General features: G+C 48.8%; 1 protein-coding gene across 1 annotated transcript; it reads left to right on the forward strand.

Annotated features, from left to right (window-relative positions):
• Window positions 1–4,394: 4,394 nt before the first annotated feature.
• LOC138648357 (mucin-1-like) lies at window positions 4,395–27,402 on the forward strand. Its single transcript, XM_069738009.1, has 5 exons — window positions 4,395–4,801; window positions 24,776–25,150; window positions 25,386–25,643; window positions 25,975–26,138; window positions 26,401–27,402. The coding sequence occupies exons 1-5, from the start codon at window positions 4,729–4,731 to the stop codon at window positions 26,443–26,445; spliced, it is 915 nt and encodes a 304-aa protein (XP_069594110.1). The 5' UTR covers window positions 4,395–4,728; the 3' UTR covers window positions 26,446–27,402.
• The last annotated feature ends 239 nt before the right edge of the window (window positions 27,403–27,641 follow it).

Here is a 27,641-nt window from a genome sequence, read left to right on the forward strand (position 1 = left end):
GTGTTGTGTGACCCCAGCGGACCCTGCGCCATCAAGATTTAATCATTTTAGGATTCCACTTAGAATCTCAGACTTTGTAACGTGAAAGAAATTGCATCAAAAACACATATTGGCATATACATTTTTTTTAAGCTGAGAAAGAAAATATGTGAGATAAAAGGGAATTGGTCAGCAGGTTTTTGCTCCCTCATCTGAGAGCAGCATAATATAGGGGTAGAGACCCTGATTCTAGTGATGTGTCACTTAAAGGTTAACCCTTTCCTTACCCGCTGGCTGCATGCTGGCTGCAATATTGGACTGAAGTTCATTCTCTGTCCTCCATAGTACACGCCTGCGCAAGGCAAGATTGCAGGCATGTACTACGGAGTACAGAGAATGAACTTCAATCCAATATTGCAGCCAGCGGGTAAGGAAAGGGTGAATCAAAAACCCCAAAACCCCGCCTCCATGGCTGAAGATTGTTCCCTCCAAATTCAGGTGACAGTGTCCCTTTAATGGGCCACTTGCTGTTATTTTGATTAAAGGTGTATTGTATCTGCTGCAGATCTAAGAGAACTGAGCTCTGTGTAACATCACCCACTCCAGTGAATGGAGACATCAGCGTGATACACGACCTCAGATATGAGCCTAAGGCCGGAGTCACAGTAGAGAGGAATACGGACAAGCGATATGCGATTAAAAAAAATCGCATAGCACTTGGACCAATGTTAATCTATGGGGCAGCTCCTATCATTCTTTTTTTTCTCGTGCGTATTATACGTGCGAGAAATCACACCATGCTGCAATTTGCACCGTATTACGTCCGAGACTCGCCAATGCAATTCTATGGGGGTGAGAAAAAAAACGGATTACACATGGACCATCGGTGTGACTTGCGAGAAATACGCATCGGTGTCCTATAGAAAAGCCGGCAATTCAGGGCGGTGTACAGTAAAATCACACTGACAGGTCAGAATAGAATATCTATATATATAATTGTCTAAGGGTTTTTCCGTCTGTCTGTCTGTCTGTCCTGGAAATCCCGCGTCTCTGATTGGTCGAGGCACAGTATCAACGTAGAAATCCCGCGTCTCTGGTCGAGGCCGCCAGGCCTCGACCAATCAGCGACGGGCACAGCGACGATGATGTCATAAAGGACGTAGACATCCCGCGTCTGATTGGTCGAGGCCGCCAGGCCTCGACCAATCAGCGACGGGCACAGTATCGACGTTGATGTCATAATGGTTGCCATGGCGACGATGATGTCATAAAGGTTGCCTTGACCAATCAGCGACGGGCACAGTCTGCCGCGAATTCTGGAATCATCATTGTCCATATACTATGGGGACATGCATATTCTAGAATATCCGATGCGTTAGAATTGGGCCACAATCTAGTCTAAAATAAATGTCTATACATAGTATAGGTATATATATATATACACTGCTCAAAAAATAAAGGGAACACTAAAATCCCACATCCTAGATATCACTGAATGAAATATTCCAGTTGTAAATCTTTATTTATTACATAGTGGAATGTGTTCAGAACAGTAAAACCAATGATCAATATAAATCACAACTAATATCCCATGGAGGTCTGGAGTTGGAATGATGCTCAAAATCAAAGTGGAAAATGAAATTACAGGCTGATCCAACTTCAGTGGAAATGCATCATGACAAGGAAATGATGCTCAGTAATGTGTGGCCTCCACGTGCCTGTATGACCTCCCTACAGTGCCTGGGCATGCTCCTGATGAGGCGGCGGATGGTCTCCTGAGGGATCTCCTCCCAGACCTGAACTAAAGCATCCGCCAACTCCTGTACAGTCTGTGGTGCAACGTGATGTTGGTGGATGGTGCGAGGCATGATGTCCCAGATGTGCTCAATCGGATTCAGGTCTGGGCAGGTACGGACTGGGGCTGAAACTCAGCCCTGCCATTTGAAATCACACAGGTCCATGTTGTCCTCGTCCCCATGACCCAGACGGGATATATTACTAATATTACCCTTAATGGAGGAAAGGAAGATTCACTACAAGACCAATATTTCTAATGATACCCGTGGCTGCTGGGGTAAGTGACGGAGTCAACAACTGTGTGCTCCATCACAACTCTTAACAGTATGGGTGTCCTGAGAACACCAATTTTATTAATAACGTAGCAGACAAGGCAGCCCATGACCAGACAGGCCCTTCTGGCATTTGCCAGATGGCCAGTCCGGCCCTGGGTCTGGGGAATGGGCGGCCAGTCCATAGCTTCAATGCCTTCATCTTGCAGGAACTGCTGACACACTCCAGCCACATGAGGTCTGGTATTGTCCTGCATTAGGAGGAACCCAGGGCCAACCGCACCAGCATATGGTCTCACAAGGGGTCTGAGGATCTCATCTCGGTACCTAATGGCAGTCAGGCTACCTCTGGCGAGCACATGGGGGGCTGTGCGGCCCTCCAAAGAAATGCCACCCCACAGCATTACTGACCCACTGCCAAACCGGTCATGCTGAAGGATGTTGCAGGCAGCAGATCGCTCTCCATGGCATCTCCAGACTCTGTCACATGTGCTCAGTGTGAACTTGGTTTCATCTGTGAAGAGCACAGGGCGCCAGTGGTGAATTTGCCAATCCTGGTGTTCTGTGGCAAATGCCAAGCGTCCTGCACGGTGTTGGGCTGTGAGCACAACCCCCATCTGTGGACGTCGGGCACTCAGACCATCCTCATGGAGTCGGTTTCTAACCATTTGTGCAGACACATGCACATTTGTGGCCTGCTGGAGGTCATTTTGCAGGGCTCTGGCAGTGCTCCACCTGTTCCTCCTTGCACAAAGGCTGAGGTAGCGGTCCTGCTGTTGGGTTGTTGCCCTCCTACAGCCCCCTCCATGTCTCCTGGTGTACTGGCCTGTCTCCTGGTAGCGCCTCCAGCCTCTGGACACTACGCTGACAGACACAGCAAACCTTCTTGCCACAGCTCGCATTCATGTGCCATCCTGGATGAGCTGCACTACCTGAGCTACTTGTGTGGGTTGTTGTAGATTCCGTCTCATGCTACCACGAGTGTGAAAGCACAACCAACATTCAAAAGTGACCAAAACATCAGTCAGAAAGCATTGGTACTGAGATGTGGTCTGTGGTCCCCACCTGCAGAACCACTCCTTTATTGAGGGTGTCTTGATAATTGCCAATCATTTCCATCTGTTGTCTATTCCATTTACACAACAGCATGTGAAATTGATTGTCAATCAGTGTTGCTTCCTAAGTGAACAGTCTGATTTCACAGAAGTTTGATTTACTTGGAGTTAGATTCTGTTGTTTTAGTGTTCCCTTTATTTTTTGAGCAGTGTATATACAGTATATACCTATACTATGTGTATATTTATTCTATTCTAACCTGTCAGTGTGATTTTACTGTACACCGCTCTAAATTGCGGCTTTTGTAAAGGACCCCGGTGCATATTTCTCGCAAGTCGCACTGATGGTCCATGTGTAACCCGTTTTTTTCGCGCACCCATAGACTTGCATGGCGAGTCTCGGGCGTAATACGGCGCATGCTGCGATTTATCTCACATGTATAAGACGCATGAGAAAAAAAACGGATGATGGGAGCCGCCCCATAATTAACATTGGTCCGATTGCTATTTTTGTATCGCACAGCACTCGTCCGTATTATACGCTAGTGTGACTCCGGCCTTATAGCGAGCAGCGTGATACACGACCTCAGACATGAGCCTTATAGGGAGCAGCGGCAGAAGGTGAAGCAGTCGTCCCCAGTGCAAAATCTATGAGATCTTTATAGTAATGGTCTTTTCACATGGGTCATAGAGCTGTTTGGGGTCCCGTCCCCCTACTCTAGGGCCGAGCCCCTGCACCTGCTATAGTTACCCCCCAGCAGGGGGTGTCAGGCTATGTGCACACGGTGCGGATTGGCCGCTGCGGATCTGCAGCAGTTTTCCATCAGGTTTACAGTACCATGTAAACCTATGGAAACCAATGCACATGCTGAGGAAAAAAACAATCGGAAACGTCACGTTGTATTTTCCGCAGCATGTTCATTCTTTGTGCGGATTCCGCAGCAGTTTACACCTGCTCCAATAGGAATCTGCAGGTGGGATCTGCGGGGAATCCACAGTGCGGTTTACCTGCGGATTTTGCTAAACCAGTGCGGAAAAATCCGCAAGGTGTGCACATAGCTTCCTACAGACCCCTCTCAGCACGGTCTCGGCTCCTGGTCACTTTGGGCCCGTGATCCCGGGACCGGGACTTTTCCTAGAATAATCTCGCGATCCGGAAACTTCCGAATCTCCTATAAAATCCCTACAATAAATCCACCAATCACAAGACCCAGGTAAGCAGTGGGCGTGGCAGACGACGCTACTTGCCCTATCAGTGCACAGTGGGCGTGGCCCAGGCGCGCAGTCTTTTGTTGCCGCTGATACGAAGTAACAATAACGTCTGAGCGGAGAGCGCGGCCGTGACGTCATACACCAGTCCTGCTTCAGCGTGACGCCACATACAGGGGGGGTGGTCCTGCTTCAGCGTGACGTCACACAGTTCATCACGTTAGGAGGAGGAGGCTGCACCGGGTCCGGGGTGTTGCTGAAGGTTCCCCCATCTACAGCACTGCGAGCTAAGCTGCGTGACGTCACAGCCGAGGAGATCCCGTGACGTCACTGGAGGCTGCTGTTCGCCTCACACCGCGGAGGGAGGACCCCGGCCTCAGTCACACGTGGCAGCGCCACTCCGGGACTCGGCTGGGATGGGAGGACGGTGGGAGAGCCGCCTGCTACTGGGGCTCCTGTGCCTGCTCTCAGGGGCGCTGCTGCTGCCGGGTGAGTGAGTGCCCCCTGTGGGGACAGAGGTCCGGGGGGAAGTGCACCAACCGGGACACGGAGGGCGCGACCCCCTGTACTGAGCGTGTGGCAGCTCTGCAGGGAGCGGTAAGCAAGGGGTCAGCCATCAATGTGTGTGAGGGGTGCGCTGTGTGATGATGGCAGCCCTGTACTGGGGGGTGCGCTGTATGATGGCAGCCCTGTACTGGGGGGTGCGCTGTGTGATGGCAGCCCTGTACTGGGGGGTGCGCTGTATGATGGCAGCCCTGTACTGGGGGGTGCGCTGTGTGATGGCAGCCCTGTACTGGGGGGTGCGCTGTATGATGGCAGCCCTGTACTGGGGGGTGCGCTGTGTGATGACAGCCCTGTACTGGGGGGTGCACTGTATGATGGCAGCCCTGTACTGAGGGGTGCGCTGTGTGATGATGGCCCTGTACTGGGGGGTGCGCTGTATGATGGCAGCCCTGTACTGAGGGGTGCGCTGTGTGATGACAGCCCTGTACTGGGGGGTGCGCTGTATGATGGCAGCCCTGTACTGAGGGGTGCGCTGTGTGATGGCAGCCCTGTACTGGGGGGTGCGCTGTATGATGACAGCCCTGTACTGGGGGGGGGGGGGGAGTGTGCACTGTATGATGACAGCCCTGTACTGGGGGGTGCGCTGTATGATGACAGCCCTGTACTGGGGGGTGCACTGTATGATGACAGCCCTGTACTGGGGGGTGCACTGTATGATGACAGCCCTGTACTGGGGGGTGCACTGTATGATGACAGCCCTGTACTGGGGGGTGCGCTGTGTGATGATAGCCCTGTACTGGGGGGTGCACTGTATGATGACAGCCCTGTACTGGGGGGTGCACTGTATGATGACAGCCCTGTACTGGGGGGTGCACTGTGTGATGACAGCCCTGTACTGGGGGGTGCACTGTGTGATGGCAGCCCTGTACTGGGGGGTGCACTGTATGATGGCAGCCCTGTACTGGGGGGTGCGCTGTATGATGGCAGCCCTGTACTGGGGGGTGCGCTGTATGATGGCAGCCCTGTACTGGGGGGTGCGCTGTATGATGGCAGCCCTGTACTGGGGGGTGCGCTGTATGATGGCAGCCCTGTACTGGGGGGTGCGCTGTATGATGGCAGCCCTGTACTGGGGGGTGCGCTGTATGATGGCAGCCCTGTACTGGGGGGTGCGCTGTATGATGGCAGCCCTGTACTGGGGGGGGAGTGTGCACTGTATGATGGCAGCCCTGTACTGGGGGTGCGCTGTATGATGATAGCCCTGTACTGGGGGGGGGGGGTGCGCTGTATGATGACAGCCCTGTACTGGGGGGGGGGGGGGGTGCGCTGTATGATGACAGCCCTGTACTGGGGGGTGCGCTGTATGATGACAGCCCTGTACTGGGGGGTGCGCTGTATGATGACAGCCCTGTACTGGGGGGTGTGCTGCATGATGATAGCCCTGTACTGGGGGTGCACTGTACTGGGGGGTGCACTGTATGATGACAGCCCTGTACTGGGGGGTGCACTGTATGATGACAGCCCTGTACGGGGGGGGGGGGGAGGTGCACTGTATGATGACAGCCCTGTACTGGGGGGTGCACTGTATGATGACAGCCCTGTACTGGGGGGGGGGTGCACTGTATGATGACAGCCCTGTACTGGGGGGGGGGGTGCACTGTATGATGACAGCCCTGTACTGGGGGGGGGAGGGGTGCACTGTATGATGACAGCCCTGTACTGGGGGGGGTGCACTGTATGTTGACAGCCCTGTACTGGGGGGGGGGGGGGGGTGCACTGTATGTTGACAGCCCTGTACTGGGGGGTGCACAGTATGACAGCCCTGTACTGGGGGGTGCACGGTATGATGACAGCCCGGTACTGGGGGTGCACTGTGTGATGACTGCCCGGTACTGGGGGTGCACTGTGTGATGACAGCCCTGTACTGGGGGGGGGTGCACTGTATGATGACAGCCCTGTACTGGGGGTGTGTGCACTGTATGTTGACAGCCCTGTACTGGGGGGTGCACTGTATGATGACAGCCCTGTACTGGGGGGGGGGGGGGGTGCACTGTATGATGACAGCCCTGTACTGGGGGGTGCACTGTATTATGACAGCCCTGTACTGGGGGGGTGCACTGTATAATGACAGCCCTGTACTGGGGGGGGGGGGGGGGGTGCACTGTATAATGACAGCCCTGCACTGGGGGGGGTGCACTGTATAATGACAGCCCTGCACTGGGGGGGGGGGTGCACTGTATAATGACAGCCCTGCACTGGGGGGGGGGCGTGCACTGTATAATGACAGCCCTGTACTGGGGGGGGGGCGTGCACTGTATAATGACAGCCCTGTACTGGGGGGGGGGGGTGCACTGTATAATGACAGCCCTGTACTGGGGGGGGGTGCACTGTATAATGACAGCCCTGTAGGGGGGGGGGGTGCACTGTATGATGACGGACCTGTACTAGGGGGGTGCACTGTACAATGACAGCCCTGTACTGGGGGGGGGGGTGCACTGTATAATGACAGCCCTGTACTGGGGGGGGGGGGTGCACTGTATAATGACAGCCCTGTACTGGGGGGGGGGGGTGCACTGTATAATGACAGCCCTGTACGGGAGGGTGTACTGTATGATGACAGCCCTGTACTGGGGGGTCCGCTGTATGATGGCAGCCCTGTACTGGGGGGTGCACTGTATGATGACAGCCCTGTACTGGGGGTGCACTGTATGATGGCAGCCCTGTACTGGGGGGATGTACTGTATGATGACAGCCCTGTACTGGGGGGGGGGGTGCACTGTATGATGACAGCCCTGTACTGGGGGGGGGGGGGTGCACTGTATGATGACAGCCCTGTACTGGGGGGGGGTGCACTGTATGACAGCCCTGTACTGGGGGGGGGGCGTGCACTGTATGATGACAGCCCTGTACTGGGGGGGGTGCACTGTATGACAGCCCTGTACTGGGGGGGGGGCGTGCACTGTATGATGACAGCCCTGTACTGGGGGGGGGGGGGGGGTGCACTGTATGATGACAGCCCTGTACTGGGGGGGGTGCACTGTATGACGACAGCCCTGTACTGGGGAGGGGGTGCACTGTATGATGACAGCCCTGTACTGGGGGGTTGTACTGTATGATGACAGCCCTGTACTGGGGGGTGCACTGTATGATGACAGCCCTGTACTGGGGAGGGGGTGCACTGTATGATGACAGCCCTGTACTGGGGGGTTGTACTGTATGATGACAGCCCTGTACTGGGGGGGGTGCACTGTATGACGACAGCCCTGTACTGGGGAGGGGGTGCACTGTATGATGACAGCCCTGTACTGGGGGGTTGTACTGTATGATGACAGCCCTGTACTGGGGGGTGCACTGTATGATGACAGCCCTGTACTGGGGAGGGGGTGCACTGTATGATGACAGCCCTGTACTGGGGGGTTGTACTGTATGATGACAGCCCTGTACTGGGGTTGGGGGTGCACTGTATGATGACAGCCTTGTACTGGGGGGTGCACTGATATCTGACACTGATCCCTGCAGGTGCCATGAACTACAACTCTCAGCATGGCCGTTCTGGATGCATGTGGGGAGAATGCTGTTGAGTCTCCTGACATTGGGCCCTGGTTGCAGGCGGCTGCTGTGTGGTCAGATGGTCCTTGGAGCATTATACTGATATAAAGGGATATGAGCAGATGGCCATGCTGAGACTTCTAGTACCACAATGGCTGCTGCTTCCATGCCTGCCTCGCCCATCTGTCACATTGGGTTCCCATTATCACCAGGATGAGTAAAATATGACACCAAGTGACGTCACTCTATCTGATTAACCTCTTCCGTGCTGGGCCGGAGAGCAGAGGGGTTTTCCGCAGGGAAGGACCCACAAACTTCCCATTGGCAGCCATGTCGCATGCAGTGGACCCCATCCCCGCAGTGTCAGCTGCAGGAATAGACTGGACCAGGATTTGTCACCAGATCTCACAATATTCTGTAGTATTATAAAATGTTAAATAGATGTCTTAGACCTGATGATGTGGGTGTACTTACAGTCTGTCTGACATGGATTTTAAAAGTACCATCCTCAAAATGAAATGAGGCAGCCCTTCGGGGAACCTTTCCAGAAGGATTATACAGACTTATTGACATGAATTATTGCAATAAGTACACTAGTCTCATCAGGTCGGTATTGTAAAGTCTGACCGATCCGCTTTATTGGGGCGGTCCGTCTTCGTGTCCCATTAACCTTTACCCTTCCTGCCATTATGTAGTTTATTTTAGGAAACCCTTTACCCCACAGGTTACACCTATGCGTTTCTGACTGGGGACCAATATGGCGGCCTCTACCGCTCCCACATGGCCTCGGTACTGCACAGCTAGCCATGATGGCCGGGATGATTTGTGGTCACCCAACTTTCCCAGGTTCAGAAAAGGACTAGCCCTTTAAGAACTTAACAGAAGACGAAACTTTGGAATGTCTACTTTCTGGGGGGGGATTATTTAGATTTTTGGCTTATTCAGTAATGTTCGGCTTAAAGGGCTGATCCACAGTCAGAGGGCTGGAATATTTGGGTTTGTGCGTGCTCCGTTAACCCTTCGTTATCTGTCTCCTCTTCTGTATCAGCATTTACAGGGACATCACGAGTTCGGATATAAAAGGCAGAGAAGTCGCGTGACGGCCGGCGTCATTATATAGCGCGCTCGTCGTGTGTTTGCTTTCTCGTCGTCGGCCCTTTTTGTCCAAGGTTTATAGCAGAGCCCGACCGGTGATGAAACAGATGAGACATCCACAAGGGACAGGGGAGACATCTGGTGTAACGAGACCGCAGACGTGAGCGGTCTCCTGGGCACTTGGAGAGGCGGCTGCGCCGTGGATGCAGCGTCGTCGTTGTGACCTGTCGGTAATGAGAGGGTTAATACGGCAGAGATTAGCGAGCGCAGAGACCGCCGAGCAATTTCCTGGAAGCTTCTGACGTGTGCGAACCTGCAGCCGCACATCCTGAGCCCGGCCGTGACAATGTAGCCACAAAAGCGATGCGAATCTTCGTGGTGGCGCAGGACACGGCCGGCACCAGTGACTTCACCCCGGCTGCAGTGTCTGTTGGTGTCCGTGGTAGGCAGAGTACAGGCGAACGTATTAAAAATCTTTTTTTTTTTTTTTTTTTTTTTTTTTATAATAAGGAATAAAACGGACGTTTTTACATCAACAATTAAAAAAAAAATGATAAAAAGGCCAAATACCTAAATAGTGTGAAATCCACCACTGTTCTAATAATAATATATTTTATTTATATTCCACGGCGCTTTACAATTAAGCAGGGGCATCTGTTTCATCAGAGTTTCTGATTGCTGCCCTGTTTCGTTTTTTTTCTTATTTCATTGCTTTGCACTGCAGCTTTGCTTTATTAGGACGCAGTATGACTCCCAGGAGTGCGGCTAACAGATGGAGCAAATCATTTATTAGACTTTTATTTCTATAGGTTCCACTTCTGGTTTTGGCTTAAAAAATACTGTTGACAAATGCTGAACAGAATCTTACTGTGGGGAAAATGGCGGTGACCTGAGATCTACCCCTTCAGCTGCTCCTCTCCGGTGCTTTACACTGAAGCTCTGCTCCGTTACGGGACCTTTTATGTTGAGCCTCCAGACTCCCAACAGATTAATTCCGTCGTGTTGGAGTATGAGGTTGTCCTGAATCCTATTCCTGTCTGATCAGAGGCTCAGGTTGCTGCCCTGTCCCTTTCTCATGCTTTACACTGCAGCTCTGCTCCATTAGCTCTTTCTTTAGGGGCTCCGTTTTAGCGACATTGTCAATTTGGCGTCTGAGGTAGTATAAAAAAAAAGCCTGTCTCAACAGACAGAGTTTTTCGATTTTTTTTTTTTTTTTTTTTTTTGGGGGGGGGGGAGAAAACTTCCAATTTCTTTACTTTTTGTAATTTTATTGACTTTTTTATCTCTTTGTTTACAAACAGTTTCTGGATTAGAAGAAGAGACAGTAGACATAGGTTCCTGATTACTGTGCACTATACTCCATAGGGTGCAGCACCTGGGGCCCTGTGATGTGTACCAGGGGCCCCAACCATCCCATGCTGTATAGTCGCCCTGCGCGGTTGCGATGGGTGTGACGTTTTCCTATCATCCTGCTTTGACGTTCCCGGAGTCACATCTGTAGGAAGCCAGACAATAAAAGCAGGATGAGGAGTCTTTTATCTAATAATAAAGGAGCCACAGGCCACCTCACCTGCATCTCCCCGAAATAAATCTGTAAAATGAGACCTGGGGTCGCCCCTGCTGCCATTTATCTTTCTCTGGGAAAGCTGGGTGGCTTCTGTGACCTTATCTCATACATGTTGCACTTTTGTCATTTTTGGGCATAAAATTATTTCCATAGATTATTTCATAGCTGTAAAAGCGGAGCACAGCGCGGCTTTCTCCAGGGACCCCATAGACCATGGATGGAGCGACGGTGGAGCGTGCGCTGCCCCCATTCAGGCAGGGATGATAGTGCCCATTTCTGGCATCTTATCTCGCAGACCCACAACAATCTATTCTGTGGATACTTAATAATTTTTTGTGAATCCCCCTTTAATATCCAGGCATGGAGCAGATCCTGGCGTCTCACATCCTCGGTTTCCTCCAAGTCCCAACCTGCCGGGATCATGGTGACTCCCCAGCCGCTGGGCCTGGAATCTGCCTGTTCCCACAGAGAAGCTTCCACCCTCGCTCCATCCATCATGGCGACCCCTCTCCTGCCAGATCCTGGGCACCCTGGTGTGATGGAGCTCTGTTCACACCTCCCTGCTAAAGCTGCAAGAAGTGTCTAATGCACAAAGAGAAACCATTCCTCTTCCTGAGACCCCTGAGGGGCTCGTGTTTAGTCTATTTAGGGTGTAAGGATGAAAAGACAGAAATGTGACACCCAGGTGCAACTGAAGGACTGACCAGGGGGGCGGCAAGGTGGTGGTCAGCTTTCATCTATAGTTCAGAGCTGAGCCACCATTGAGCCAGTGTATCTAATCATATTCTGTGTGATACTGTCTGCTGAGCTGTGTATCTAATCATATTCTGTGTGATACTGTCTGCTGAGCTGTGTATCTAATCATATTCTGTGTGATACTGTCTGCTGAGCTGTGTATCTAATCATATTCTGTGTGATACTGTCTGCTGAGCTGTGTATCTAATCATATCCTGTGTGATACTGTCTGCTGAGTTGTGTATCTAATCCTACCATGTGTGATACTGTCTGCTGAGTTGTGTATCTAATCCTATATTGTGTGTTACTGTCTGGTGAGCTGTGTATCTAATCCTACCATGTGTGATACTGTCTGCTGAGCTGTGTATCTAATCCTATCCTGTGTGATACTGTCTGCTGAGCTGTGTATCTAATCCTGTCCTGTGCGACACTGCCTGCTGAGCTGTGTATCTAATCCCATCCTGTGATACTGTCTGCTGAGATGTGTATCTAATCCTGTCCTGTGACACTGCCTGCTGAGCTGTGTATCTAATCCCATCCTGTGATACTGTCTGCTGAGCTATGTATCTAATCCTGTCCTGTGTGATACTGTCTGCTGAGCTGTGTATCTAATCCTACCATGTGTGATACTGCCTGCTGAGCTGTGTATCTCATCCTATCCTGTGTGATACTGTCTGCTGAGCCGTGTATCTAATCCCATCCTGTGATACTGTCTGCTGAGATGTGTATCTAATCATGTCCTGTGTGATACTGTCTGCTGAGCTATGTATCTAATCCTGTCCTGTGTGATACTGTCTGCTGAGCTGTGTATCTAATCCTACCATGTGTGATACTGTCTGCTGAGCTGTGTATCTAATCCTGTCCTGTGCCACACTGCCTGCTGAGCTGTGTATCTAATCCCATCCTGTGATACTGTCTGCTGAGATGTGTATCTAATCCTGTCCTGTGATACTGTCTGCTGAGCTATGTATCTAATCCCATCCTGTGTGATGCTGCCCGCTGAGCCGTGTATCTAATCCCATCCTGTGTGATACTGCCTGCTGAGCTGTGTATCTAATCCTGTCCTGTGTGGTACTGCCTGCTGAGCTATGTATCTAATCCTCTGCTGTGTGATACTGACTGCTGAGCTGTGTATCTAATCCCATCCTGTGATACTGTCTGCTGAGATGTGTATCTAATCCTGTCCTGTGACACTGCCTGCTGAGCTGTGTATCTAATCCTACCATGTGTGATACTGTCTGCTGAGCTGTGTATCTAATCCTATCCTGTGTGATACTGTCTGCTGAGCTGTGTATCTAATCCTGTCCTGTGCGACACTGCCTGCTGAGCTGTGTATCTAATCCCATCCTGTGATACTGTCTGCTGAGCTATGTATCTAATCCTGTCCTGTGTGATACTGTCTGCTGAGCTGTGTATCTAATCCTACCATGTGTGATACTGCCTGCTGAGCTGTGTATCTCATCCTATCCTGTGTGATACTGTCTGCTGAGCCGTGTATCTAATCCCATCCTGTGATACTGTCTGCTGAGATGTGTATCTAATCATGTCCTGTGTGATACTGTCTGCTGAGCTATGTATCTAATCCTGTCCTGTGTGATACTGTCTGCTGAGCTGTGTATCTAATCCTACCATGTGTGATACTGTCTGCTGAGCTGTGTATCTAATCCTGTCCTGTGCCACACTGCCTGCTGAGCTGTGTATCTAATCCCATCCTGTGATACTGTCTGCTGAGATGTGTATCTAATCCTGTCCTGTGATACTGTCTGCTGAGCTATGTATCTAATCCCATCCTGTGTGATGCTGCCCGCTGAGCCGTGTATCTAATCCCATCCTGTGTGATACTGCCTGCTGAGCTGTGTATCTAATCCTGTCCTGTGTGGTACTGCCTGCTGAGCTATGTATCTAATCCTCTGCTGTGTGATACTGACTGCTGAGCTGTGTATCTAATCCTACCATGTGTGATACTGCCTGCTGAGCTATGTATCTAATCCTACTATGTGTGATACTGCCTGCTAAACTGTGTATCTAATCCTACCATGTGTGATACTGCCTGCTGAGCTGTGTATCTAATCCTACCATGTGTGATACTGCCTGCTGAGCTGTGTATCTAATCCTACCATGCGTGATACTGCCTGCTGAGCTGTGTATCTAATCCTACCATGTGTGATAATGCCTGCTGAGCTATGTATCTAATCCTACCATGTGTGATACTGCCTGCTGAGCTGTGTATCTAATCCCATCCTGTGTGATACTGCCTGCTGAGCCGTGTATCTAATCCTACCATGTGTGATACTGCCTGCTGAGCCCTGTATCTAATCCTACCATGTGTGATACTGCCTGCTGAGCTATGTATCTAATCCTACCATGTGTGATAATGCCTGCTGAGCTATGCATCTAATCCTACCATGTGTGATAATGCCTGCTGAGCTATGTATCTAATCCTACCATGTGTGATACTGCCTGCTGAGCTGTGTATCCAATCCTACCATGTGTGATACTGCCTTCTGAGCTGTGTATCTAATCCCATCCTGTGTGATACTGCCTGCTGAGCTGTGTATCCAATCCTACCATGTGTGATACTGCCTGCTGAGCTGTGTATCTAATCCTATCCTGTGTGATACTGCCTGCTGAGCCGTGTATCTAATCCTACCATGTGTGATACTGCCTGCTGAGCTATGTATCTAATCCTACCATGTGTGATAATGCCTGCTGAGCTATGTATCTAATCCTACCATGTGTGATACTGCCTGCTGAGCTGTGTCCAATCCTACCATGTGTGATACTGCCTGCTGAGCTGTGTATCTAATCCCATCCTGTGTGATACTGCCTGCTGAGCCGTGTATCTAATCCTACCATGTGTGATACTGCCTGCTGAGCCGTGTATCTAATCCTACCATGTGTGATACTGCCTGCTGAGCTATGTATCTAATCCTACCATGTGTGATAATGCCTGCTGAGCTATGTATCTAATCCTACCATGTGTGATAATGCCTGCTGAGCTATGTATCTAATCCTACCATGTGTGATACTGCCTGCTGAGCTGTGTATCCAATCCTACCATGTGTGATACTGCCTGCTGAGCTGTGTATCTAATCCCACCCTGTGTGATACTGCCTGCTGAGCTGTGTATCCTATCCTACCATGTGTGATACTGCCTGCTGAGCTGTGTATCTAATCCTACCATGTGTGATACTGCCTGCTGAGCCGTGTATCTAATCCCATCCTGTGTGATACTGCCTGCTGAGCCGTGTATCTAATCCTACCATGTGTGATACTGCCTGCTGAGCCGTGTATCTAATCCCATCCTGTGTGATACTGCCTGCTGAGCCGTGTATCTAATCCTACCATGTGTGATACTGCCTGCTGAGCCGTGTATCTAATCCTATCCTGTGTGATACTGCCTGCTGAGCTGTGTATCCAATCCTACCATGTGTGATACTGCCTGCTGAACTGTGTATCTAATCCTACCATGTGTGATACTGCCTGCTGAGCCGTGTATCTAATCCCATCCTGTGTGATACTGCCTGCTGAGCCGTGTATCTAATCCTACCATGTGTGATACTGCCTGCTGAGCTGTACTCTGGTCCCGTTGCTGCGTTTTGTGGCTGATCTATTATTTATTGGCTGATGTGAGACGGACATTGGAAGCGACGGCGTCTGCAGGTGGAGAGCAGCCTTCCCCTGACGCGGGTCTCTGAGGATGGCGGCGTTGCGTTGGCGCACTGCACCCGCGCCAATGACATCAGCTTCCAGCCTGGAGAAGATGCCGCACCACCTCCATAGAGCGAGGAGGTGAGATTTCTCACCGCTGCCTGCGCAGTCCACCATGCATCTCCCGCCCTCCAGAACTGGGTCATGGCTCTAAGGATCCAAGTAAAATCCAGGTCACCGAAATGCGTCAGACAGATTCTCCAACATTTCTTGCAAAATAAACTCATTTAAAGGGCCAGTCCCTTCCTTCTCGCTGGATCTGCAGGCGCCTGTGCACTCCTGAGTGTTTTCTGCACCAGCGCCCCTCCCACCGCCGCCACACCGACTACATCGTGGTCAGACATCAAGTCCACACCTTGTAGAGTAACAGCTAATCATCTTGGTGCTGACAACCAGCCGCCATATTATGTCTGGGTGGGAGATTTGTCACAGCCACAACCTCTGTTATTAAAGGGTTTTTGGGGTGCTGATTATTTTTCTTTTTGTCTTTTGTATAGTTTTAAAACAGTAAATGGAGGCATTCTCCCCTTCCAGAACCACAGGGGACCCAGAACAGGCCATTCTGGAGATCTGTACTACAGCCGGAAGTGGTCTGTTCCAGCTGGAAGTCATCAGGACCGCTGCAGTCAGTGGTTGGCTGCAGCGGTCATGTGACTAGAAGAACCAATCATCAGCGAAACATCAAAATGTCACCCCCATAGATCAGAAGAGGCAACTCCAGAGTTCTGCACCGGTTCCGAAAGTGATGTCTGCCTCATTTTGAAATCACCAGGACCGCTGCAGTCTGTGGTTGGCTTCAGCGGTCCGCTGAGTAGACAAGCCCATCATCAGAGAATCATCCAATGTCATGCTCTTGTAGTCACCTTACCGCTGCAGTCAACCACCGACTGCAGCGGTCTTACAACAGAGCAGACATCACTTCCGCAGCTGGTGCAGAGACCACCGGATCAGCCAGGGCCAGATCCGCGGAAAGCAATCTGGGTCCGCTTCTTGTTTGTAAACCTCTCATTCCTATACAAATAAAAGTGATGTAATTATCTGACAACCTGTAACATTAGTCATATAATGATTGGGTGTCAGATTCTTCGTCCATTCCTAGAGCGTTGTCAGCAGCGGCCCCCCGATATCACCGGATTCTGGGGCGACCGGCTCAGGACTGCTGTGTTTTGTCTGGATCCTGGGGGGAGAGGGGCAGATTTCTGCTGCGATCCTCATCTGTCGGAGCCTTGAGCAAATATTTATAAGATCCTTTCCGCGTGCGTCAGTGCCGGAGCCCCGAGCTCTTCCTAATAGGGTCTGGAGCTTTGTCTGCGGCCCCGTCCTGGGAATTTGCTTCCGTCTGTGACTCAGCGCCCACCAGAGCCTCAATCACACGAGGTGTAAATATGAGCGTGAAACTCGCGGATCCGAGCGTTTATCCCACGTCCGTCCTCCGCAGAAACACTCAACACCTTAGATTATTATAGCCAGTGATGCATTTATGGGGTACACAAGATCCCCGCGGCACCCACATCACCTACTGCAACTACGCTCCTTAAATACTCTGTGCTGCTCCTTATATGTAACACTCAGTTGGCAGCTTCCGGTACAATCAGTACACTCCATATGTAACGCTCAGTTGGCGCCTCACATACGATCAGTACACTCCATATGTAACGCTCAGTTGGCGGCCTCACATACGATCAGTACACTCCATATGTAACGCTCAGTTGGCGCCTCACATACGATCAGTACACTCTATATGTAACGCTCAGTTGGCGGCCTCACATACGATCAGTACACTCTATATGTAACGCTCAGTTGGCGGCCTCACATACGATCAGTACACTCCATATGTAACGCTCAGTTGGCGCCTCACATACGATCAGTACACTCCATATGTAACGCTCAGTTGGCGCCTCACATACGATCAGTACACTCTATATGTAACGCTCAGTTGGCGCCTCCCATACGATCAGTACACTCCATATGTAACGCTCAGTTGGCGCCTCACATACGATCAGTACACTCCATATGTAACGCTCAGTTGGCGCCTCACATACGATCAGTACACTCCATATGTAACGCTCAGTTGGCGGCCTCACATACGATCAGTACACTCCATATGTAACGCTCAGTTGGCGGCCTCACATACGATCAGTACACTCCATATGTAACGCTCAGTTGGCGCCTCACATACGATCAGTACACTCCATATGTAACGCTCAGTTGGCGGCCTCACATACGATCAGTACACTCCATATGTAACGCTCAGTTGGCGCCTCACATACGATCAGTACACTCTATATGTAACGCTCAGTTGGCGCCTCCCATACGATCAGTACACTCTATATGTAACGCTCAGTTGGCGCCTCACATACGATCAGTACACTCTATATGTAACGCTCAGTTGGCGGCCTCACATACGATCAGTACACTCTATATGTAACGCTCAGTTGGCGCCTCACATACGATCAGTACACTCCATATGTAACGCTCAGTTGGCGGCCTCACATACGATCAGTACACTCCATTTGTAACGCTCAGTTGGCGGCCTCACATACGATCAGTACACTCCATATGTAACGCTCAGTTGGCGCCTCACATACGATCAGTACACTCCATATGTAACGCTCAGTTGGCGCCTCACATACGATCAGTACACTCCATATGTAACGCTCAGTTGGCGCCTCACATACGATCAGTACACTCCATATGTAACGCTCAGTTGGCGGCCTCACATACGATCAGTACACTCCATATGTAACGCTCAGTTGGCGCCTCACATACGATCAGTACACTCTATATGTAACGCTCAGTTGGCGCCTCACATACGATCAGTACACTCCATATGTAACGCTCAGTTGGCGGCCTCACATACGATCAGTACACTCCATTTGTAACGCTCAGTTGGCGGCCTCACATACGATCAGTACACTCCATATGTAACGCTCAGTTGGCGCCTCACATACGATCAGTACACTCTATATGTAACGCTCAGTTGGCGCCTCACATACGATCAGTACACTCCATATGTAACGCTCAGTTGGCGCCTCACATACGATCAGTACACTCCATATGTAACGCTCAGTTGGCGGCCTCACATACGATCAGTACACTCTATATGTAACGCTCAGTTGGCGGCCTCACATACGATCAGTACACTCTATATGTAACGCTCAGTTGGCGCCTCCCATACGATCAGTACACTCTATATGTAACGCTCAGTTGGCGCCTCACATACGATCAGTACACTCTATATGTAACGCTCAGTTGGCGCCTCACATACGATCAGTACACTCCATATGTAACGCTCAGTTGGCGGCCTCACATACGATCAGTACACTCCATTTGTAACGCTCAGTTGGCGGCCTCACATACGATCAGTACACTCCATATGTAACGCTCAGTTGGCGCCTCACATACGATCAGTACACTCCATATGTAACGCTCAGTTGGCGCCTCACATACGATCAGTACACTCTATATGTAACGCTCAGTTGGCGCCTCCCATACGATCAGTACACTCCATATGTAACGTTCAGTTGGCGGCCTCACATACGATCAGTACACTCTATATGTAACGCTCAGTTGGCGCCTCACATACGATCAGTACACTCCATATGTAACGCTCAGTTGGCGCCTCACATACGATCAGTACACTCCATATGTAACGCTCAGTTGGCGCCTCACATACGATCAGTACACTCTATATGTAACGCTCAGTTGGCGCCTCACATACGATCAGTACACTCCATATGTAACGTTCAGTTGGCGCCTCACATACGATCAGTACACTCCATATGTAACGCTCAGTTGGCGCCTCCCATACGATCAGTACACTCCATATGTAACGTTCAGTTGGCGGCCTCACATACGATCAGTACACTCTATATGTAACGCTCAGTTGGCGCCTCCCATACGATCAGTACACTCCATATGTAACGCTCAGTTGGCGCCTCACATACGATCAGTACACTCCATATGTAACGCTCAGTTGGCGGCCTCACATACGATCAGTACACTCCATATGTAACGTTCAGTTGGCGCCTCACATACGATCAGTACACTCCATATGTAACGCTCAGTTGGCGCCTCCCATACGATCAGTACACTCCATATGTAACGCTCAGTTGGCGGCCTCACATACGATCAGTACACTCCATATGTAACGCTCAGTTGGCGCCTCACATACGATCAGTACACTCCATATGTAACGCTCAGTTGGCGCCTCACATACGATCAGTACACTCCATATGTAACGTTCAGTTGGCGGCCTCACATACGATCAGTACACTCTATATGTAACGCTCAGTTGGCGCCTCACATACGATCAGTACACTCCATATGTAACGCTCAGTTGGCGCCTCACATACGATCAGTACACTCTATATGTAACGCTCAGTTGGCGCCTCACATACGATCAGTACACTCTATATGTAACGCTCAGTTGGCGCCTCACATACGATCAGTACACTCTATATGTAACGTTCAGTTGGCGCCTCACATACGATCAGTACACTCTATATGTAACGCTCAGTTGGCGCCTCACATACGATCAGTACACTCCATATGTAACGCTCAGTTGGCGCCTCACATACGATCAGTACACTCCATATGTAACGCTCAGTTGGCGGCCTCACATACGATCAGTACACTCCATATGTAACGCTCAGTTGGCGCCTCACATACGATCAGTACACTCCATATGTAACGCTCAGTTGGCGGCCTCACATACGATCAGTACACTCCATATGTAACGCTCAGTTGGCGCCTCACATACGATCAGTACACTCTATATGTAACGCTCAGTTGGCGCCTCACATACGATCAGTACACTCTATATGTAACGCTCAGTTGGCGCCTCACATACGATCAGTACACTCCATATGTAACGCTCAGTTGGCGGCCTCACATACGATCAGTACACTCCATATGTAACGCTCAGTTGGCGCCTCACATACGATCAGTACACTCCATATGTAACGCTCAGTTGGCGCCTCACATACGATCAGTACACTCTATATGTAACGCTCAGTTGGCGCCTCACATACGATCAGTACACTCTATATGTAACGCTCAGTTGGCGCCTCACATACGATCAGTACACTCTATATGTAACGTTCAGTTGGCGCCTCACATACGATCAGTACACTCTATATGTAACGCTCAGTTGGCGCCTCACATACGATCAGTACACTCCATATGTAACGCTCAGTTGGCGCCTCACATACGATCAGTACACTCCATATGTAACGCTCAGTTGGCGGCCTCACATACGATCAGTACACTCCATATGTAACGCTCAGTTGGCGCCTCACATACGATCAGTACACTCCATATGTAACGCTCAGTTGGCGGCCTCACATACGATCAGTACACTCCATATGTAACGCTCAGTTGGCGCCTCACATACGATCAGTACACTCTATATGTAACGCTCAGTTGGCGCCTCACATACGATCAGTACACTCTATATGTAACGCTCAGTTGGCGCCTCACATACGATCAGTACACTCCATATGTAACGCTCAGTTGGCGGCCTCACATACGATCAGTACACTCTATATGTAACGCTCAGTTGGCGGCCTCACATACGATCAGTACACTCCATATGTAACGCTCAGTTGGCGCCTCACATACGATCAGTACACTCTATATGTAACGCTCAGTTGGCGCCTCACATACGATCAGTACACTCCATATGTAACGCTCAGTTGGCGGCCTCACATACGATCAGTACACTCTATATGTAACGCTCAGTTGGCGGCCTCACATACGATCAGTACTCTCCATATGTAACGCTCAGTTGGCGCCTCACATACGATCAGTACACTCCATATGTAACGCTCAGTTGGCGCCTCACATACGATCAGTACACTCCATATGTAACGCTCAGTTGGCGGCCTCACATACGATCAGTACACTCTATATGTAACGCTCAGTTGGCGGCCTCACATACGATCAGTACTCTCCATATGTAACGCTCAGTTGGCGCCTCACATACGATCAGTACACTCCATATGTAACGCTCAGTTGGCGCCTCACATACGATCAGTACACTCCATATGTAACGCTCAGTTGGCGCCTCACATACGATCAGTACACTCCATATGTAACGCTCAGTTGGCGCCTCACATACGATCAGTACACTCCCATTCTTTAGTGTTGAGGAAACTTGATCCTTCCATTATGTAGCTACCAGAGGATTGCACTCCTCTCCTGAAACACTCTGTGCTGCTTGAAAAGAACCTGCACATTCCACTCTGTAATTTTCAGTCTGTTTTCTGCGTACGAGAACGGAGAAACATTGCAGTCTGTGACCTCTCACAGGATGATCATACCCATTTCCTTAAATACTCTGTGCTGCAGGAGTCGCTGCTCGTTCCTTATACTGCGTTCCTAGATTATAGATTCGGATATGTTTCTGTTAGGTTTGATTGACAGCTGGATATTTTGTGGGACCACCTGTCTTCTGCACGGGACGGTATAGTAGGGCTCATAGCGGACAAGTACTCCTCCCTGGCACAGGGCAGAGCTGAAAGGGTGCAGTGTCTTGTGGTCGGGGCAGGATATTCCTGTGTGTTTACCCCGGCCTCACTCATGAATGGAGCTGTGTGTCTATTATTAACACGTTCCCACTGAGTGACCCTGGAGCCGAACATCATGGAGCTTTCCTGCAGCGACCTCCACTCACAATCCGCTTTTCATGAGGAAGAAAGGGGCTGACTGTGGGTACAATATGGTGAATGCCTGGGGGATACCCCCTACAACTCACTATTACTGTATCACAAGTCCAGTCCATGGGGGCCGGCAAAGGGCCAGATGTATAATGTGTTCTAGCTCGTTTTTTACTGAGGGGTCTAACAAACGATAAGATTCTAGATCAATAACGGTAAAAATATCAGACCCTATAATCCAAGGACTCGCCTATTGTTGCCGTGGTAGGATCTCTGGTTATCACCCCTTCACATATAATGCACAAGTATATAACTACTATAATACTGCCATCTATGTACAAGAATATAACTACTATAATACTGTCCCCTATATACAAGAATATAACTACTATAATACTGCCCCCTATATACAAGAATATAACTACTATAATACTGCCCCTATGTACAAGAATATAACTACTATAATACTGCCCCTATGTACAAGAATATAACTACTATAATACTGCCATCTATGTACAAGAATATAACTACTATAATACTGCTCCTATGTACAAGAATATAACTACTATAATACTGCTCCTATATACAAGAATATAACTACTATAATACTGCCCCTATGTACAAGAATATAACTACTATAATACTGCCCCTATGTACAAGAATATAACTACTATAATACTGCCCCCTATATACAAGAATATAACTACTATAATACTGCTCCTATGCACAAGAATATAACTACTATAATACTGCCCCTATGTACAAGAATATAACTACTATAATACTGCTCCTATGTACAAGAATATAACTACTATAATACTGCTCCTATGTACAGGAATATAACTACTATAATACTGCTCCTATGTACAAGAATATAACTACTATAATACTGCTCCTATGTACAAGAATATAACTACTGTAATACTGCTCCTATGTACAAGAATATAACTACTGTAATACTGCTCCTATGTACAAGAATATAACTACTATAATACTGCCCCTATGTACAGGAATATAACTATTATAATACTGCTTCCTATGTACAAGAGTATAACTACTATAATACTGCTCCTATGTACAAGAATATAACTACTATAATACTGCTCCTATGTACAAGAATATAACTACTATAATACTGCTCCTATGTACAAGAATATAACTACTATAATACTGCCCCTATGTACAGGAATATAACTACTATAATACTGCTTCCTATGTACAAGAATATAACTACTATAATACTGCCCCTATGTACAGGAATATAACTACTATAATACTGCCCCTATGTACAGGAATATAACTACTATAATACTGCCCCCTATGTACAAGAATATAACTACTATAATACTGCCCCTATGTACAGGAATATAACTACTATAATACTGCCCCCTATGTACAAGAATATAACTACTATAATACTGCCCCTATGTACAGGAATATAACTACTATAATACTGCTTCCTATGTACAGGAATATAACTAATATAATACTGCCCCTATGTACAAGAGTATAACTACTATAATAATGCCCCTATGTACAAGAGTATAACTACTATAATACTGCTCCTATGTACAAGAATATAACTACTATAATACTGCCCCTATGTACAAGAGTATAACTACTATAATACTGCTTCCTATGTACAAGAATATAACTACTATAATACTGCTCCTATGTACAAGAATATAACTACTATAATACTGCTCCTGCAATAGTTAATTTACTCACAAATGGTTGCAATTTTTTCAGAAAGTCATAATTGATGAATTGGCCACAAACATCATAAAAATAAAAACTGCCCCCCACATTGGTGAGTGACATAAATTTATTTTTTTATTTTAATTGTATTTAACAGGCGAACACCGTAAAAAAAAAAAGTGCAAATCAAAAACAGGATATAAACGCCAAAAACTAGATAAAAACTTGATCCAAACCCAATAATGAAGCGGGACCCTTTTCCTGGAAAGGGAGAGGAACATTAATATGTGATCGCTGTATGTCTGCTGTGAATTGAGATACTGGTTTGGCTTTTATCCTAAGTCATATTGCACGACTCGTTAAAGGTTTGATTGTGACTTGTAGGATCGCTACTTCCAACAGGTGGCGCTATAGAGTTAAGTCCTCTTTTTCTCAGAAGAGGCACTTTGCACGCTGTATGTCTGCCGCTGTGGTTCGCATCATTGCCGGATTTCTGTGATATTAATTTTCACTGGATTCTGACATTTAGTTTCGGGATTTCTGACTTCTGGGGGTCAGTGGTTTTGTGAATCGCCTTTCAGAGCTGAAACATGGAGAGATCTAGAATTGTTGCCATTCTTATTATTATTATTCTTCTTCATAGATTTATGAATCCCTTTGTTACAGCTGTACTATATCGCCCTCTAGTGGCCATACCTGAGATTGCTCCAGATTTGATTTTATTGTAGGGGGTTTCCACTAAGTGGACCCTTTTTTCCCCAATTGGGTTGTTTTAGGGGAATTTGCCATCTTAGAGAAAAAAAAAAAAAGGACCGTCTAAATTCTAAAACTGTCTTTATTTTCTTGCATTGTCTTTTGTAATTAATATATCCATCCTGAAATGGCTGATAACAGAAAACAATAGATTTATATCCCCCTGCACAGTCTCATCTGTCGTTTTTCTTCTAGGTGAAGCTCAGGAGGACACGAGCCTCCTTCCCACTGACAGCTCCGTGGCCACCTCCGGCCCGTTTCTTCTGAGTTCTGCTGACTTGGGTACAGGCTCCAGTGTCCCCCCCGGACTCTCTGATGCTTCCTCCGAGCTTCCAGATAATGGGATAATCACAGAGACTGGGCGTCCGTCCCCTCCGCCCCCATTCACCGTGGGTGGGCCAGAATCGGAAGGTGCAGGTAGCAGCGTCAGCACCGCACCAGGCGAGGCCACCTCCTCTCCGGTGACATCGGACCCCAGCAGCGTGGCCCCCGTCACCAAAAGAAGTGAGACAACCAGTATGGAGGCCACCCAGCCCCCTCCAATATCCACAGGAAATAATGTGACAGACGGTGAGTTAGATCTCACTTTTGGGGGGTCCTACTTTACTCCTTCAACACCATGAATTTAGTGCCAGATGGAGACCACCAACCAGTAAGTTGGCTCAGGGGAAACTCTCCTCTAAGGTGGAAACAGTCAGTATTGCTGAAGCTTTGTGCTAGATGTACTTGTGCTATCCCTTCCTCTCGCAGTTATCAGCCTGCATTACAATGCTTGGTACATGTCCCCTCCTCTTATCCACCATAGACCCCGCAACAGAGACGTCCTCTCTCCTCGCCACTCTCAGGACCACCGCAACCAAGATGGCACCCAGCGATGATGCCACCCCACACGCCACGCCCTCCATATCCTCCTACTCCACCTGGATGTCCACAATCACCACCAGCCTCTTCATCACCACCACAGTGACCTCCCCAGAACCCGCCCCGACCACCTCTGCACCGCACACAACCAGGGCGGAGGTTCAGAAGGGGCCGTCTGTGCTGGAAGTCGGGGACGAGAAAGGTGAGTTCAGGGGTTTGTTACAATGTATCAGTGCAGGATTCAGGGCAGGAAGAATTTTATTTCCTTTGATACAATGTAATATTGGAAACAGTCAGCAAGCTTGTGGATCCAATGCCTCTGAGGGTTCCTGTATTGGGAGGGGGAACCTTGTTCTGAAACTTGCCAGAGTAAGCAGAGCATGCTGAAAGATTTCAGCTCTGAAGCTACAAAATTGAGCGCAGTGTATTCACAAAGCAATCCTGCTGTTTACGGAGCTCGTGTAGGATGGAGTCGGTGGCCAGGATCCCGTTGGCTGTTGATGGATCCATTGATCTGTTCCCTCTTGTTGCAGATCTGACAAGTTATCACTCCAGGAGCAGCTCCAACCCGCTGTTCGTCATGATCGTCTCCGTCTTCACCATCATGGTGCTCATGGTGGTGGTTGTAGTCGGCTTCCATCGCTACAAGAAAAGGAACAGCCGCACGGAGTTCAGACGCCTGCAGGATCTACCAATGGTGAGACTCGGAACCCACACGTGGGACCCCCATTAATGTCCCGGCATGAAAATCCAACCTGTCACCTTAGTTCTGTGCCCTGCAAATGTGACAGCCAGCAACAAGTAGGCTCGCTGCTGCTGATGACGGATCTTAGATTTTTTTTCCATTCTGATTGTTGTGTGAACACCTATAAGTGATCAGTGATGCAACCTGTTAGGATCTGTGTCATGTAATCGTTAATGTTTGTAAACCTTTTTTTTTTTCTTCTTCCCCTCTGCAGGACGACATGATGGAGGACACCCCGTTGTCTCTGTACAGCTACTAGAGCCTTATTTTGCACAGACCCTCCTCCTCTGGACGGGGCGATGTTCCCTCTGTGCCTTCTGTCAGTGCGGGGCGGCCTTGGCGCATTTATGGGGGGGGACTTTACCTGAAAATGTGTGAAATAAACACTTTTACTACTGAAGACCCCTCCACGAGTCTGCGACTCCTCGTCCCCCTCTCGTGACGTGCGCCTTAGTTGCATTTTTTATCGTTTGCCTTTAATCCTGGGCGATAGTCACGATCCAGCATTTCGCTAGGAGACCATGTGAACTTCTCTCATCCCGAGCGCCTTCCTGACATCTCCTCCTGCCACTCTTAAAGGATCTGCCAAAAAAATTTTTTCAGGTTTTTGTTTTTATGCTCAGATTGGTGCAAAATAGTGAGAATCCTCCATTGTATGCAGACAGGGGCTTCTGCTGTAAATCGTATAGGGGGGAGATTTCTTTAAAGGGTCACATTCGTAGTCGATACACGGAGCTTCACCATCTCATAGAAAGACAATCAAACCCGGAATACTTAGCGTTTATAGTGTTTAATGTTAATAGAATTGTTTTGTAAATTGCACAAGAAAATAAGATTTACAGGTTTGGGGTTTCTTTTTCCCCAATACTGTTAATGAGTCTGATGTTACCGATGTTTTTTTTTTTTTTTTTTGGGTGGGGGGTCAAAAGGTAATATACACGGTTGTTTCCATAGATGTCACCCTCATTGTTAGTCCATTATTTGCACTCAGGGTAACGTGTCTGGCGAAGAATAGGGGCACTGCCTTCCCAGATAAACCACCCCACAGCACAGGGTATTGCCCCCCACCAAGGAGACGCCATCATATTGCGCCATGGATGAATATAAGTGGCCGCACATACGGCCTCTCCAGCAATACTGAATATGGGGGAAACTGTACTGAAAAGTTTTTTTGTTTGTTTTATTACTTGGTGAAATAAAGTTTATTTTTCCCCAATTTTGGGTCTTTGCATAAAAAAAAATGTTCTTGATGTTTTGGAAAATATGGGTCATCGTACAAGACGTTCATAAGTCGAATTAGGCCGAGCAACTTCATTAATAAGTTTCTTTACTAAGTTGTTATAAGTAATATACTAATTTATACTCCTCACATCCAGAGCGGTCATCATAATTCTGCTCGTTTCCTGGATTATGGGGAGTGGCAATCAATGACCCCACATTGTGGCAACCCCACAG

The sequence above is a fragment of the Ranitomeya imitator genome, chromosome 8 (assembly GCF_032444005.1).
Source record: "Ranitomeya imitator isolate aRanImi1 chromosome 8, aRanImi1.pri, whole genome shotgun sequence".
Classification (NCBI taxonomy): Eukaryota; Metazoa; Chordata; class Amphibia; order Anura; family Dendrobatidae; genus Ranitomeya; species Ranitomeya imitator.

What these genes read in the sequence shown, in the direction of transcription:
- LOC138648357 (XM_069738009.1), top strand. Translation starts at nt 4,729, where the DNA reads ATGGGAGGACGGTGGGAGAGCCGCCTGCTACTGGGGCTCCTGTGCCTG. An exon ending in AGGGGCGCTGCTGCTGCCGG is followed by an intron (nt 4,802 to 24,775) that starts GTGAGTGAGTGC and finishes TTTTTCTTCTAG; the next exon opens with GTGAAGCTCAGGAGGACACG. An exon ending in GCCTGCAGGATCTACCAATG is followed by an intron (nt 26,139 to 26,400) that starts GTGAGACTCGGA and finishes TCCCCTCTGCAG; the next exon opens with GACGACATGATGGAGGACAC.